Source organism: Bactrocera tryoni, chromosome 3, assembly GCF_016617805.1.
Source record: "Bactrocera tryoni isolate S06 chromosome 3, CSIRO_BtryS06_freeze2, whole genome shotgun sequence".
NCBI classification, from domain to species: domain Eukaryota; kingdom Metazoa; phylum Arthropoda; class Insecta; order Diptera; family Tephritidae; genus Bactrocera; species Bactrocera tryoni.
The window spans coordinates 15,968,307-15,984,045 of record NC_052501.1 but is presented as its reverse complement, the minus strand read 5'-3'; the positions used below and the strand labels follow the sequence as shown (position 1 = coordinate 15,984,045).

Sequence of the window (15,739 nt, the reverse complement as noted above, 5' to 3'; positions counted from 1 at the left end):
GCTCATATAAATATTAAAAAAGTGAAGTATATGGTGCTTGAAAATAGTCAGACAAGTTGTACAGAGATGGCAAGAAAACTCAGCATCTCTCGCGAGTCCGTTCAAATGATTTTTGTAGATATTTTGGCTATGCAACACGTTCTTGCTCGACTCATTCTGATTAAGACAGTTTTTTTTTTTCAAAAAGATTACCGTAAATAGGTCTCTTTGAACATGCTTGATCGTGCAAATTCCGATCCCACATTCATGGAGAACATTATTAGCTCCGATATTTTGATATTGGACATAATTTTCTTTGTAATTTTCCGCCGAGTATTCTCGACCTAGTTCTGATCGGTATTTTCCTGTTCGCAAAACTTTCGACCATGGATTGAAGTCGCCAGTTCGAAGCAAAAAACTAGCCTTACTACAAAAAAGTTATTGAAAACTTTGTAGATCTCTATGTTCAGTGTAACATAGTTCATCGAAACTCTATAGCGCTTTCTCCTAAGAAGTCCTTCACTCCTATAACTCCCACGCAGATATATGTGGACAATGAATCGACAGCCGGGACTAGGCTCCACCTCCACCAACATAAGTAAGAAAACTCATCGCGACTCTCCTCCAGACAGTCCTTCACTGCCATAATTCGCTCGAAGATATGTGGACAGAGAAACGGGACTATGCTCAGCGATCTGGTGACTTCCATGCTCGTATTCATCAAAGTACCCAGCTTCATTGAGTCTGAGAGCCCTCCCTTGAAGATATGTGAGCTGAGAAACGACAGCCGGGAGTAGGCTCGGCGCCCTGGTAATCACCAGTCATCAAAGTACTTAGCTTTTCTGAATCTGAGAGCTGCTTTCACGGCCATAAACCTGCCAGCTATGTCCACTAATTGGTTTGATTCGTAATACACCCCACATAAGAAAGAGAACCGTCGGTTGAAAGCTTGCGATTTTCTTGAGGAGTGTGGTCTTTTCCAAACATATAAAAATTTCGTAAATCATTGTAGAGTTGGCTATGATTTACAAGAACTACTAGACTTAGTGCGAAATCTCCTTTAATTATGGTTCTTTGTAACCACACTTAGCTGACAGACTGTATTCGTTCGTAAATGAATGCATTAACCTCGTGGTTGCTACCGAGTGTTGTACTTTTGCTTACTCATATGCTTAAGACCTGTAAACTCTGTCTAATTCTATATTTTTTTTTTTGTTTGCCACTTCTACTTTATTTACAGTTACTGTCCAGAGATAAGACGCAACGCAACGCCAGCTGCGAATAAAATTTCCTTTCGCTAATTTTACTTTCATTCGAATTTCGTGAGTGATATCGTTGGTGAGCAAACTGTTGCGGCTGGTTGGTCGCCAACACAAACATATTTACATACTGAGATACCGTTACATTAGAATATTACGAGATAAAAACAAAACAAAAACAAATACGCGCATAAAGTCTAATTAACACAACACACCTTACCACCAGCAAAAAGCACGACAAAAAAAAGAAGAAGGAGCAGCAAGGAGAGAATGCAAATAGTAAAGCAACAACAATGCGAATTATAAACGCACAATTTGCCGGTCAAATGGCTGCCACGCTCCAGAATTGTCGCCAATAAAGTTAGCGCTTGAGTCAACAGCGCTCACAATAACAACAAGAACAACAACAACTAACATAAGTAAATTGCAACAAAGTCACCAACAAACAACAATCAACTTAATAATAGCAATTAATTGCCAACGGACTAAAGTTCATAACAACAACAACAAAATAAAAGCGGCGACACAGCTGCGACACCAACAGCTCTTGTGGCCAGTAAGCCAAGCCAGGTGTGCTGCACACACGCACACCACGAACCAACGAATAACTGTATATCACACCTCAAATTATATACACACCTCCCCATAGATAGCGGCAAACACAGACGGGTTTGCCAAGGCCGAAAATGTCCAACGCAGATCTGCGTGCATTGTTCGAGAATTTGGATGATTCGGCAGCGGCAGCGGCGGCCGAGGCGCTCGATATCGAAAATATTATTGCCAATTTCTCAACGGAAATGCTGCGCATGAACAAAGATGTCCTTAATGCGACTGCAATGAACGAAATTTCCATAAACCAAACATTGAAGGCGCTTTGCGAGCAGAGCGGCAGGCGCAACGCGGTGAGTAACATTTCACGTTTATACACATACATACATACAAAAATAGTTATAAGTTCATAGTTAAGCCCGAAATTTATAGTGCTATTCCCGGCGCGTTGCGGCGTGAGCGTCGGTGTGCCGGCGCATGAAGTGGGCGTCGCGTTTTAATAACACGAATGTGGAGTTATTTGCAAACACGCGTTGTTCATAGCTCTACTTTTGCTGAATATGAATTGTGTTGCTGAGTTCGCGGAAAATTCCACAATTTTATTCGAAGTGGGAAAATTTCGGTAATTATTATTTTTAGCGGTATTTATTAACTGATCGGCGCGCAAAATATTAAATTGAAACACAATTCGGTCAATTTGCATGAACAATTTTTCAAATCCCTCATCCACTATAATGTTTCAGCCTACTATTACAGATAAAAGCGGTCAGCGAAACTGTGAAATAATCAAAACAAGTAAGAAAGAGCTAAATTCGGGTGTAAACGAAAATTTTATATTTATAAATAGATGTTAAAACTTGATATTAAATTAGCACATTTGGCGATATACTATATATCGTCACCTAAAATGCAAAACAACGTATCATCAATAAAATCAAAATTGAGTTTCTTAATTGCTTAAGATTCACTACATCATGTTACGTATATGTAGCATAAAATTTTCAGCTGCCGCTGTCAGATATAACCAGTATATAACCAATATGTAACCATTTTATAACCAATATGTAACCATTTTATAACCAGTATATAACCATTTTATAACCAATATGTAACCATTTTATAACAAATATATAACCATTTTGTAACCAAAACTCAAATTTTGTTGCAATATGAGTGGCTTCTATTACATCGTTTTTCCTTCGCCTGAAAACTTGTGAAAATGACTTTACGTAGTTTTGCATTTTAGGTTACGATATGATAATAAAGTCAGCCGGAAATTCGAAAACCTTTTTATTACGTACATGGTTTGGCCGGAAAGTAAAAGCACTGCGTCAATTTAAAAAAAATGTATTGAACCAATCTTTACAAATCTTTAAAAACTTATGTATCGATGCATCGCTGCCAGCGCGATTTCCAAGCATTGAAAGCGTCACGGCAGACATTCTCCGAATAGCCTTGAGAGTCGGGGTGCATGCTGCTTGGATCCCCGCTGTCGTCTCAAAATGCTTGCCTTTTATCGGCCTTTTCGGGCAATGTTTTCAGGCAAGGAAACAAAAAAAGTCCGGGAAGGCCACATCTAGACTGTAGGGCGGCTGCGGAAGCGTTGGGATGCCAGCCTTGGTTAGGTAGCTGTTCACAAGAAAGGCGGTGTGCGCCGGGACGTTGTCGTGGTGCAACTTCCAAGCGGCTGCGATGTCTTGTCGGACCCGATTGACCCTTCGTTTGACTCTTTTGAGCAGGAAAGTTAGATTGTTACCTATTGTATTTAAATTTTTAATAAAACAAACAAAACTCTTTTTTGGCAAAGTTTAAGTAAAATTTAGTATGCTCAATGACGAGTCATTTTACGGCTTAATTTCCTCTTCTTATTGACCGAGTTGAAGTTGGTACAAGGCATTTACTATCTTTTCAGAAACTTTAGGTATACAGCTTTAATTCCTTTTAGAGAATTCAGAAACACAACTGAAATTGAAATTTTTAAAAATTTTGTAATATCCAGATTTCACCAAAACTAAAAGAAAGTAGTATTTCTTCTTATTGAAAGTCAGCAAAAAAAGAGGCTAACTTGTTCCTACATGTGATATATTCAGCTGGGTCTAATAAGGCATATATGTAACACCTCGCAACACATAAACGTGAACACTAAGGAAAATGTTATCCATATTTTAGCTCGCTTTGGAAAATTTTTCAGATTTTAGGGAAGAGATTGGAGCAGATGTTTTTTGCGAATATGTCACTGAATAATAGATAATAAATAATTAGTAATAAAATGAACAAAAGACGTAAAGCTAACGCCCTCGGTAGTAGCAAAATATTAAGGGCTCCTTGTTTGGTTGAATCCTTGCCAAATTTCAAAAGTGTTTACTATTAGATAAATATTGTAGCTGATGATATCCCAAAAGTTGAATCAGGCTGTTTTATATGCCATGATCTTCCTAATGGCGTAACTATAACAACCCAACTCCTTCGGAACGCCAAAGCACCCCCCTAACCAATTTAGTAGGGTGATCTTAAAAATCGTTATTTATTTTACATATATTATGTCAAAAATTTCGGCCAGCTTGAAAAAAATAATTACTATAATTATTTCTTGCACACTTCCAATATCAATTTTCTTCCCGACTTCCAATTAATTTCAATATTTTTCTAATGAAATTTTAAAATTTTATTCAATTAAAAACACTGCATACGAAATCTACAGTTTCGGTTAGTTAGTTTTGTAGTTTTATAAGCGGCCCGTGAACTCTACTTGGCGAATATACCATGAGATAACAAATTGTCTGCAATATGCAATTTCTACATATATACATATATATGTATATATACATATGTGGTGCATACTATGTATGCTTACATGTATGTGTGTTCATGCATTTTCCGCAAGTGTATTAAGCACTCTCGGCACTGCAAGTCAGCAAATTGCTACCACAAGCTAACGCAATAAAGTATACGCCACGGGTCACAAATTAATTAGTCCAATTCCCTGGTTGTGTTGTTTATAGCGATGCAGTATAGCATTTACAGCAAACATTATTGCACATGTAAGCACACATAGGCATTTATATTTATGAATGCATACATACATACATGCATAGGGTGCATTAATACTTGAAAGCCACTGGAGTGCCTATACGAATATTAAAGATTTTTTAAACAAAAACTAATAAAAATTATTACACAACTCACTTGGTGGACTAAGCGATGCAGTGATTTTTAGTATAATATATGGGGTATTCCATACCAAATCGAACCCGACCCCTTTAGATTTTGCTGAAACTTATCCATCCTTTTCTACCCTTTGAAAAACATTTTTGAGAATTTTTTCAAAATTTTTATCCAACTTCAAAAAAGTTATGAATTTTTCAAAAAAATGGCTTTTTTATTTTCAAATAGCCATAACTTTTGTAGAAATTGACTTTTGGGGACCATTTTTTTTTTAAATTTTTTTTTTTCGAAAAAATACACGAAAAAAATAATCGTTTTTTTTTTAAGTAAAATCGTCATTTGATATTCATACTTTCTATTACCGAACTGTTTTTTTAGTAATAAACTCGCCATTTGAAGCTAGTCTCTTGTCAGAAAATAGTCTAAGATAAATCTGAAAAAAATTCTGGCCACTCTGTTCACAGAACTGATTGTTTGACTGGTCCATACCGATTTTATCAAATAATGTGTGTTGTTCTGATATATTATAATATAATTTTAATGATAAAAGGCGCTCATTGCTGAACTTCACTCGGTAATGAGGATTCCACATACGGTTTGAAGTCAAGCTCACCACCTTTCGATCCAAATATTTTTCATGTCACCTTTATATTCCAAAAAAACTTGCAACGTCTCAGTCAAAAGTTACTTGTTTCACTCGTCGCGTAATGCAAAGATGCTCAAATCATGGGAAACTCGTTGTAGTCACGCTACTTAATTACTAATTTCCTCTCATATGTATGTATACATACATATATACATATATGTACATATATTAAATAATTTTATTTTTCTATATGGGTTTAAATTGTATTTATTTCAACTATTACAGCCACGCAATAACTCAGCCAACTACTTAACCTGCCCGCCCTCGTTTGATTCTGTGCTTTGTTGGCAGGAAACATTGGCTGGCACGACAGCCATACAACCCTGTTTTGATGAATTCAAGGGCATACATTATAACACAGCAGGTAAATATGAACTGAATGTATATTAGAACACATGGTAATAGTAAGATTGGTTCCGAAGAGATCAAAGTCTGACTTCGAAAAAAAAAAATAAAATTTTTGTATTTCAACAAGATGGTTTAAAGCCTGGTCCATCTTTGAAGCCTTATAAAATATGTATATATAATAATACTCTCTATTAGCTCAATTACGAAATTCGTAAAATTATTATTTTTTACTTAGAACTCCAAATCTCGGCAAAATTGGCTTGATTCAATATCTAGAAGAAAGTGGGTTTCATAATATACATTTACAGTACATTGGTTATAAATTTATTAAAATATTGAATTCAGTTGGTACCAGAACTTTACTTGAACCATTTTATAGCACTAGTGTTCTGGCTTGCGCACAACTTCCTTACTGGGAATTTATTAACTCGATTCTCCGACTTCTTGCCATACTAAATACGTATTTTTTACGTAAATTGCTTTGTTGGCGATTGAAAATCTCAATGACATAAACATAACCGCTCATTAATATCAAAAAGTTGTGAGTCGATATGACAGATAGATTCAATACATATGATTTTTCAATTAGAAAATTGATAGAAAATCAATGCTTCTTAATAGCAGCGTCCACGCCCCTTTAATATTTGCACAACTGGTGATCTGTCACTGTCATACTTATGTATTTATAAATATGAATATATGTATTTATGTGTTTCCTAAAGTCGACTTGCCATTTATTGCTTCAATAAATCTATAAAGGCAACATGCTCTGATTTCGATGACAAATTGTTTGCTTCATAATAAAAACGGTAAATAAGCGTGCCGGTTTATATATTTTTTATTCTGATCGTCTACATGCCATATTAGACTAGTGAGCAGTGAAAATGATAAAGAAGAAAAAAATTCTTAGTTAAATGAAACCCATCGGAAAGAAAAGGTAAAATAACAAAGATTAAAAAAAATATAGTTTAAGGGCGAACTGCGGTCGTGAAGAGCAAAGCGAGGGGTGTAGCTGAATTTTTAATGGTTAAGAATGGTTTATCTGCGGTTTTGTTTGCATTTTCTAAAAAATGTATCATAGTAAACTATTACTTTTAATAACATCAGAAAGAAGAGATTGCAGCAATCATAAAGCTTATGTGAGAATAGTCTGTACACAAAAGTTATAGATCTTTTCATTACCTAGCACATTTTCATATAACTTTTTTCTATAAGACTCGTAATTTTGCCGGAAATCGAGATAAACTTTTTTTAACTCTTAAAGATTCATTAGAATGAGCCGATTTAGATCAAATATGCACCATTTTGTACGATAATTAATTGCCTCTTTGAAAGTAATTTTATAATCCTACTCCCTTGACACACCTTCGCGCTTAAAAAACTGAGACAATAGATTTTCAAATTTTTTTAACAAACAAAAGGACCGTTCGTAACTGGTATTAATCACTTGGTGGCAGCTTCTGATTGACACATAAGCGTCTTCAAACTAAGCAACTAGAACTTCTGGTGAATCATTTGTATTATGTATGTGTGTCCCAGCGTGGTCCTTATTGAACACAATTCCTTCCATATTGACCAAAGCTGACTTTGGCTGAATCAAACGCTCTATTTGTCAATAGCAGAGCGCGAATAAAGCGTTTGACTATAGAGGAACAGCTCAAGGTTGATGATTCACAGCCTCTCCCAACAAACTTATAACAAACCCTACCTGACCGCCAATACTGACATGGGAACCATTTGAGCCAGCTCACTCCAATTCGAGCACGACCGTTTTCGCTTTTCATTGTCGTAAGTGACCCACTTTTAATCCAAACCAGTTTGATTCGAGCATTCACACCGACAGCAAAACTATAATACTGGCGTTAAGCTCGCTAACTGTGCGCTCAAAGTTAGTCAAGTATTATCTATCCTCACTAGCAATAGCATCAAGCTAATTCATTATTACTTTTATCGTAGTAGTATCGAGTTGGAATTCCGTTCTCCCCTCACATTCTATAAATGGATCTATCTGATTTGATCTGATCTTATATCGTAGTAGGATCAAGTTGGAACTTCGTTGTCCTCTTACGTTCTATTACTGGATCCATGGAAATAGTATGCACTTAACAGTCGTTGATCGACGACCCGCTCCTATGCGACTATAAAATCTGCGGGCCTGGAATTAAACAAAGGAAATCTACTGGACTACTAGCTCTTAGAAAATTTCTTACTGGACGTTGTCCAATAAGCATTACTGCTTTAAAGCTAAAAATATCTTTGGAAGCAAATTGTCAAAGTTGTACGGAGGAAGGTGAGGTGGAAACATCCAGACACTTTCTCCTCCATTGTTCATCTCGGCAATCATACCTTCTGCCAACCAGGAGGCAAAGCTGACCGGTGTTCTAAGCTGCGATATTTTCGCATCTCCGATTGACTCCTATGGGATCGGGTATATATACACTATTCGTTTATTATATATCAGCCACTTGGCTTTCAGTTTCGACTTCTCGAAGAAAAACTGCAAAATATGGCGTATTTTCTTCAAGTTGGTGTCTGTCTGTGGCGCTTGCTCAAACAATATCGAGTCAAGGAATCACGAAAGAAAAATCAGGAATTTTTTTCGTTTTCTAAAGTAATGTAGAGTAACCCATTCACAATTATAGAACGAAAGATAAAGTCATCTAAAGCCATCTAAGGAAAAAAATACAATTTCTTATGTTGTGAATGTGTTATTCAGGAAAATATAGAGCAAAATTATATGAAAGCCATCTCGAGTAAAGAGAAGATAAAAAAAGAACTTGTGAGGATTATTTATACAAACAATATCTATTTCTAGGCAAATTTCAAATTTTAAGACGTTATTTTTTGTAATTTCACTGTGTTGCTCTGCCTGCCGAAAATATCGCCCCAAATAATTTTGTCAGCTCTGTTGGACTGTCTGTGATGGCAAATTGCAAATGTCACTCAACTGCATATATACAGTTATAAATTCATGCATTTGTGAGTTTATGTCACTTTTGGCGCGTCAGCTTAAAATTTGACGTGCTGACTATGTTAAATATTGTCAAACTAAATCATTAAAATGCAGCTCGTTGGCGATGTCAACCGAAGTTGTGTCACATAGCGGCGAGTGAGGCTGTCGAGTATATGATGAGCGCAAATATTTGCAAATGAAATTTTAATTACTTCACTATATTACTCAAACACTAATGTCAAAATATGTATGTATGTAAACACACACACACACTCACTCACTTGTTAAGTAGACGGTATTTAATGCTTATGTGAAAATTACTCTTTCATTAGCGCTTTCACACGACTTCGTCACGCGTGCATCACACACTCACACACATTATGTCACTATGTCAGTGTGTCAAATACTAACACTTAGACAACATTATTTGTAAATATATGTATGTATATATTTAAGCAAAAGTCAGTGAAGTGCAGCGGCCTCGTGGGTGGTGTGATAAGTGGGAGTGTGAAGCGTGACACGCGAGATCAAATGAAGTGCTTGACAGTAAGTAGGGGAACATTAAGAACACCGGCACTTCGTCTAACTCCTAGATCTGTATTCTAAATATATCAATTCGTTAAAAAGTTATTAAGTTATTTTTTTTTTGTGATTTAATGAAGGTTTAATTTGCAAAATTGCACTAAGTAGTTAAACTGCAGTAGAAGAGCCAAGCTGTATAAAAAAAAAATAAGCTATTATACCCTTAATTTTCTATGGGTTTCGTGAAGCAAAAAATTTGCCTATTTTCAATATTTTTTTTTTATATAACTATTAAATATTTTATTCAAACTTCATATGATTCCAAAGATACATGTTTTACAAAGATTTTGTGCAATTGTTAAAGGAAAGTACTAAAAACTTGGCGATTACGACATCATTTCTGGCAACCCTTTGGAAAAAATGTGCAGCAAAACTTCTTAAAGGATCATTAAAAGTAAAAAAGAAAACTATACTTGCTTTAATTAAGACCATTAACTAGATATTGGTTGAAGGATAGCCAAAAAACTGAAATTTGCATTTTTGACTGACTCTTTTACCAAACAAAAAATCTATTTTTGGTGAAGTTTTCTCTACGTTTTTTTTTAATAGGTGTAATTAAACAAAAGAGATCCTTCGTTCAGGGTAGTCGAAAAAGTCTTTTCGTATTTTGTCAATAGATGTCGTTGCAGTCATATATCTCCAGTGCTACCATATAGTGTTGGAAAGGTGAGCTTTTAAGCTTCATTCAACCATTCAACCTCGCTTCCGCTCTGGAAATTCCGAAATTTCGATTTACACTAATGAAAGTTTTACAGTGATGAAATAATGTCTTTAGCGGAAAAATGGCAAAAAGTGATCGACCAAAATGGTGCAAAAAATATGTTATTAGTTAAAATTATTATTAGTATAAATACAAAAAAAAAAAATAAGTTGTAGTTTGATTAGAAATACGAAAGGATTCTTTCGACTACGCAATAAAATGCAGATCCAACACCACTAAATTCGAAATCAAAAATTAAGATTTATTAAAGTGTAAGTAAGTAGAATCATCGACCTTTTAGGGCGACTAAATATTATTTTAAATTCAAATGATATTTGAACCGACATCTACTAGTCATCTTAACTAATTTTTTACGTAGTGCTGCACAGTTCTTATGGTCCTAGATACTACTGATCAAATTTAAAGGTGAATTTTGTCTAGTTCATCTCCTTCAAAGTAATCCCCTCCCGCTGCAATACACTTATGCCAACGAATTTTCCAGTCATCATAGCACTTGGAAAAATTCTCCGTCGTGATGGCCAACAGAGCCTTCTTCGATTCAGCTTTTATATCCTCAATTGAGTCAAAATGGTGTCTTCGAAGTGGTCATGTGAATTTGCTGAATAGCCAGAAGTTACACGAAGGTAAATCAGGCGAATGCGGTGGTTGCGGCACGATATTAGTTGAAAATATGGCGAAATGATCGTAAGTAACCAATGCAGTATGAGATGGTGCATTATCGCAGTTCTTTCAGACAAAGTAAAAATCGAAAAATTCACTTTTAGAGCCTCATTTTGATGTGAAATTTAGCATAGATGGCACTAACAGTACTAACAACTTACAGAAAAAATATTTACTTATTCGAAAAACGCGCCAGAGAGAGTAGACATCAATATGTAGGCAGAACCGAATTGGATTTATGTCCGAACATGACCATGCGAAAACAACAACATTTTTGTTCAGTACTATTTGAAAGTCATAGAGTAATAAAATTCTGAAACCTCAGCCCATTTAATTTTTGTCTTTTTTAGGGTGGGTAAAAATCAATCGATAATTTTAAACGGTGAAGTTGAGGAAGAAATATGGGAGACAAGTTTTTTTGTCATAAGCTCCGAATTTTTCTTTACGAAAATAAGGAAAGAGTATGAAACAGAAAAGTAACGGACCTTTCTACCATTATTGAGAGCTCATACTTGGAGAAATTATAATCTGAACAAGGTATACGAGTATTAAGTTGCGACGAAGATGCGATGGTGCATTATCGTCGTGTAAAATACATGATGTTCTCACGGAAACTCCTCAATACGACCAAATAGAACTCCTTATTGACCGTCTGTCTCTCCGGAACAAATTCATGAGGCATCAAACCACAAATATCGAAAAAAACAATGAACATCACCTTGATTTCTGTGCGGCTTTGGCGTGGTTTTTTTTGGTTGAAGAATGTTGACGTGTTTGCATGTCAAACTCTTAAATTCATGTTTCATCGGCAGGTATAATACTCTCCATAAATGTGGCATCGGAATTTGCACGATCAAGCATGTCCAAAGGATTTTGTGATATTATTTTTCAAAAAAAAATCAGCTTTATAGGGACGAGTCGAGCGAAAACGCATTTCATACCCAAAATATACAGCAGAATATTTCGTACGAACTCGCGAGAGCTCATTTGCCATCTCTCTAACACTTCTCTGACGGTACTCAAGCATCATATTTTTCACTTGTCTAATATTTTCATCAGTTGAAGAGGTCGAAGGTTGTCCAGAACGAAGCAAGTCTTCAATGATCTCTCGAATATCACTCGTAGGCTTGTGTTTTGGTAAAACTGAATCGCAGTAAGCCTTTTGAAACATTCGCAACGATTCAGCACACGAAATTGGTTAGAAATGTAAACTTTCAGGCAAATTCTTTCCTGGATATTCCATTGTAAAAACTGCTGGACACAAACTGTCGCGCTGATATTTGGCATATTAATTAGGGACAGTCCTACCAAATTAGCAAAATACATTTTTTTTAAATATCAGTTGTCTGGGAAATTGATTCACAATTTCTGGGTACTTTTTTGTCACAATGTATGTATACGCAAATTAGTCCCATAGTTTTTGAGATATTCAACTGAAATTTTGCACACATCCTTTTCTTCGTAAGAAATACAAACTGAACGATCGAAGTACTTTTATGGAATATTTTGCATTTGAGAAGCGTATTATAGTCTACCAACCAATTTTTCAGAGTATAAAGTAAAAAACATAATCGATTTTTTGGACCCACCCTAATATATATTTATACATTTCTCTTGTTTTCCCAGAGAATGTAACACGTAAGTGCCTAGCGGACGGCACGTGGGACAATTACACGGAGTATATGCGTTGTCAGCCGGCTACAATATTACCGCCACAATTGGCCGATCTTTCGCCAACAATCGAATTATCATCCTATATATATTTCATTGGATATTTCATTAGTTTAACGTCGCTCATTTTAGCACTGATCGTTTTCTATTTCTTCAAGTGAGTAAACAATAAAACATTTACATATTTGACTTCACAGATTTTTTCACACACACATGTACACAAAGACACACATACACATATACATACATATACATATACTTGTACATGCAAAACTGTTAATGTAGTTAAGCTAAACAAATGAAGGAAGTTTGCAGTAAATTTAATTTTGTTGAAATATAAAATAAATAATCAAAATTTAATTTTGTCTGCAATTAAAATTCTTCTGTTTTATTCATAAAACATCCGTTTATTTATTTTTCTTGTTTTTTATTTGCTTGCAGAGACTTGAAATGCCTGCGCAACACCATTCATGCGAATTTATTCCTCACCTACATACTCGCCGCGCTGCTGTGGATCCTCACGATGTGCCTGCATGTGGTAAGCCAAGCATTAGGCGAAATGGCATGCGTCACTTGCTTTTGTTGTTTCTATTAAAAACACTTTCGTAATGCCTTAACCACAGGTGCTAACTAATGGCTGTTACTAATAATGGCTTTCTTCTGCTTTGCTCGTGCATTTTCCAGATGACGGAGCATCCCAGCGAGGCCGGCTGCATCACTTTGGTCATGATGTTTCACTATTTTAATTTAACAAACTTTTTCTGGATGTTTGTCGAAGGTAAGCGGCATATACGCCACTATTTTTAAACATAAAGTAAATTATTGCAACGCGAATTTTTTCCTACAGGCCTCTATCTTTATACTCTGGTGGTGCAGACATTTTCCAGCGATAATATTCGATTTATCATATACGCTTGCATTGGCTGGGGTGAGTTTTTTTAAAAAAAGAAAATACATTAAAAAATTATTTCAGTAAAATCTTTTTTTCTTCAATTTGAATGCCAAATTTATTTGTTTTTTATAATTATTAAAGTCTTTATACGTAGAAACCTTCTCCAAACAGTTTCCAAAATACTGATTAGAGAATAGTCTTTGAAGACTAAGGCAAAACAACTCAACCGAACTAGTTTTTAACCGGTCTCGCGACATGAGCCCGAGCATGGTTACGTGGGAAACTTATTGCCTTGTCTTTAGTCGCAAATTTCGCGCGTTTTTCGACAATCGCTCACTTTTATTTGATAAACTGTTGTCGGTAGCTTTCCCCATCAATTATTTCACCCAGTTTTAGAAGCTCATAATACAACACGCCCTTCTGATACCACCAAATACAGCCTAGAGTCATGATTATTCGGCATTACCGTTCATTTGGCCTATTAGGCAGCTTTCAGATATGACTTTTGCATTTAGGATTGTGGTCAGAGATCCATTTTTCATCGCCTGTCAATATCCGATGCAAAAAATTACGCCTTTTTGTAGCGCTCAAGCAGCATTTCTGACATGAAAAGTTATCTTTCAACGTAGCTTGACTGCAATTTATATGACAGCTGAGTTCCATTCTTCTGAATGTGTTCAACTACTTTTAAAAGTTTTGAAATCGCTGCTTAAGTGACTCCCAAAAGATACTGTGAGCTCTTCTTCTTGTGTTTGGCAATAAGCCTCTTGGAGTAATGCTTCCAGCTCCGTTTCTTAAATTTGTTTAGCTCGGGGCGTTCGTCGTGTTCTAAGCCAAATCTTCTTCTTTATAGCCGAGTTTACAACAACGTACCAGTGGTTCTTACTTTTCACTGTTTGGCGCCAATCGGAACTTCCAAGCGAAGCCAGGTCCTTCTTCACCTGGTCGTTCCAACGGAGTGGAGATCTTTCTCTTCCTCTGTTTCCGCTTGCAGGTACTGCGCAAATACTCTCTCAACTGGAATTCTGACAACATGACCTAGCCAGCGTAGCCACTGTCTCTTAATTCGCTGAACTATATCAATGTCATCGTATATCTCGAACAGCTCATCGTTCCATCGACTGCTGTATTCGCCGTTGCCAATGCGAAAGGGACCAAAAATTTTCCAGAACCCTTCTCTCGAAAACTCGTAATGCCGACTCATCAGATGTTGTCATCGTCCATGCCTTTGTACCATTTAGCACGACGGGGACGTTGCCATTCCCACGACAGTCGGCTCAACGTAACCGGAACGGACCCGGATCCGACCAAGGTTAACAGTCCTTTCCTCGTTTCCACCAAAATGCGATTACTTTCGGCTGAGGTTTTCTTCATATTAAATTTCGAAGAGTTCTCCGAGAAAATACTGTTTCATACACAGAGTTCGTCACTTGCACCTTGTATGGTATTTGAATGAAAAAAAACTGATGTTGCTTACGCATCAAATGAATGACATATTTTGTCAGTTAGGTCATACTTAGTCCTTCTTTTCCGACAAAGCCTTATCTTTCTTCACAACAAGACATATATTTATATGTACACAGTCTAACGGTGTGATATAACACGATTGGCCACTAAGCCAATTGACCAGCCCAAAACGTGAAATTATCTGCCTACGGAAGTGTTCTCTTAATATGTCAATTGAGTGATGCGATGTGTGGCAATTGGCGCCGTCTTGTTGAAAGCAAATGTCGCCGAGATTACGAGCTTCAATTTCAGGCATCAAATACTCAGTTATCATTGTGCGATAACGGTCGCCATTGAGGGTTACGTTCTCACCGGCATCATTTTGCGAAGAAATATGGACCATTGATTCCACTATCCCGCAAACCCCACCAGACCGTTACTTTTTCTGGATGAAATGGAAACTCTTGAATATATTCAGGTAGCTCTTTGCCTCATATGTAGCAATTTTTCTTGCTTACATACCCATTGAGCCAGAACAAAATTTGGCGCTGGACAAAATTTGGCTCGAAAACGTCTGATCTTTTTGGAACTTTTGAAGAGCCTATAGAGCGAGCGATGTCGCTTGATAAGGTCGATGGTCTTCAGTTCTTGCGCAAGCCCGAATGCTTCCAACTTTTCTTCACTATTCTACAAGTTGAATAACGCTTTTATAAGCCTCAAGTGTCGATTTTTTGAAGATTCTAAACTGATCTAACCCCTTAAGTTAAATATTTTCTTAGTGAGCCTGTTATTATTATACTTGTGGGATATTATTCATCTCTATTATTAGCTTAATACATTTATTTGCATTTTACTTAATTCAAAAATA

At 36.2% G+C, this 15,739-nt stretch overlaps 1 protein-coding gene across 2 annotated transcripts in view; it reads left to right on the top strand.

The window, feature by feature from the left end:
• The window catches only part of LOC120771875 (diuretic hormone receptor), an 81,142-nt gene that overhangs the window by 55,741 nt on the left and 9,662 nt on the right, over window positions 1-15,739 (top strand). For both annotated transcript variants that reach the window (XM_040100129.1, XM_040100128.1), the window contains exons 3-8: window positions 1,220-2,140; window positions 5,824-5,962; window positions 12,489-12,690; window positions 12,975-13,071; window positions 13,218-13,311; window positions 13,381-13,461. In XM_040100129.1, the coding sequence (XP_039956063.1) occupies window positions 1,925-2,140; window positions 5,824-5,962; window positions 12,489-12,690; window positions 12,975-13,071; window positions 13,218-13,311; window positions 13,381-13,461 (829 nt within the window). In that variant the 5' untranslated portion in view covers window positions 1,220-1,924. The remainder of the gene's footprint in view (window positions 1-1,219; window positions 2,141-5,823; window positions 5,963-12,488; window positions 12,691-12,974; window positions 13,072-13,217; window positions 13,312-13,380; window positions 13,462-15,739) is intronic.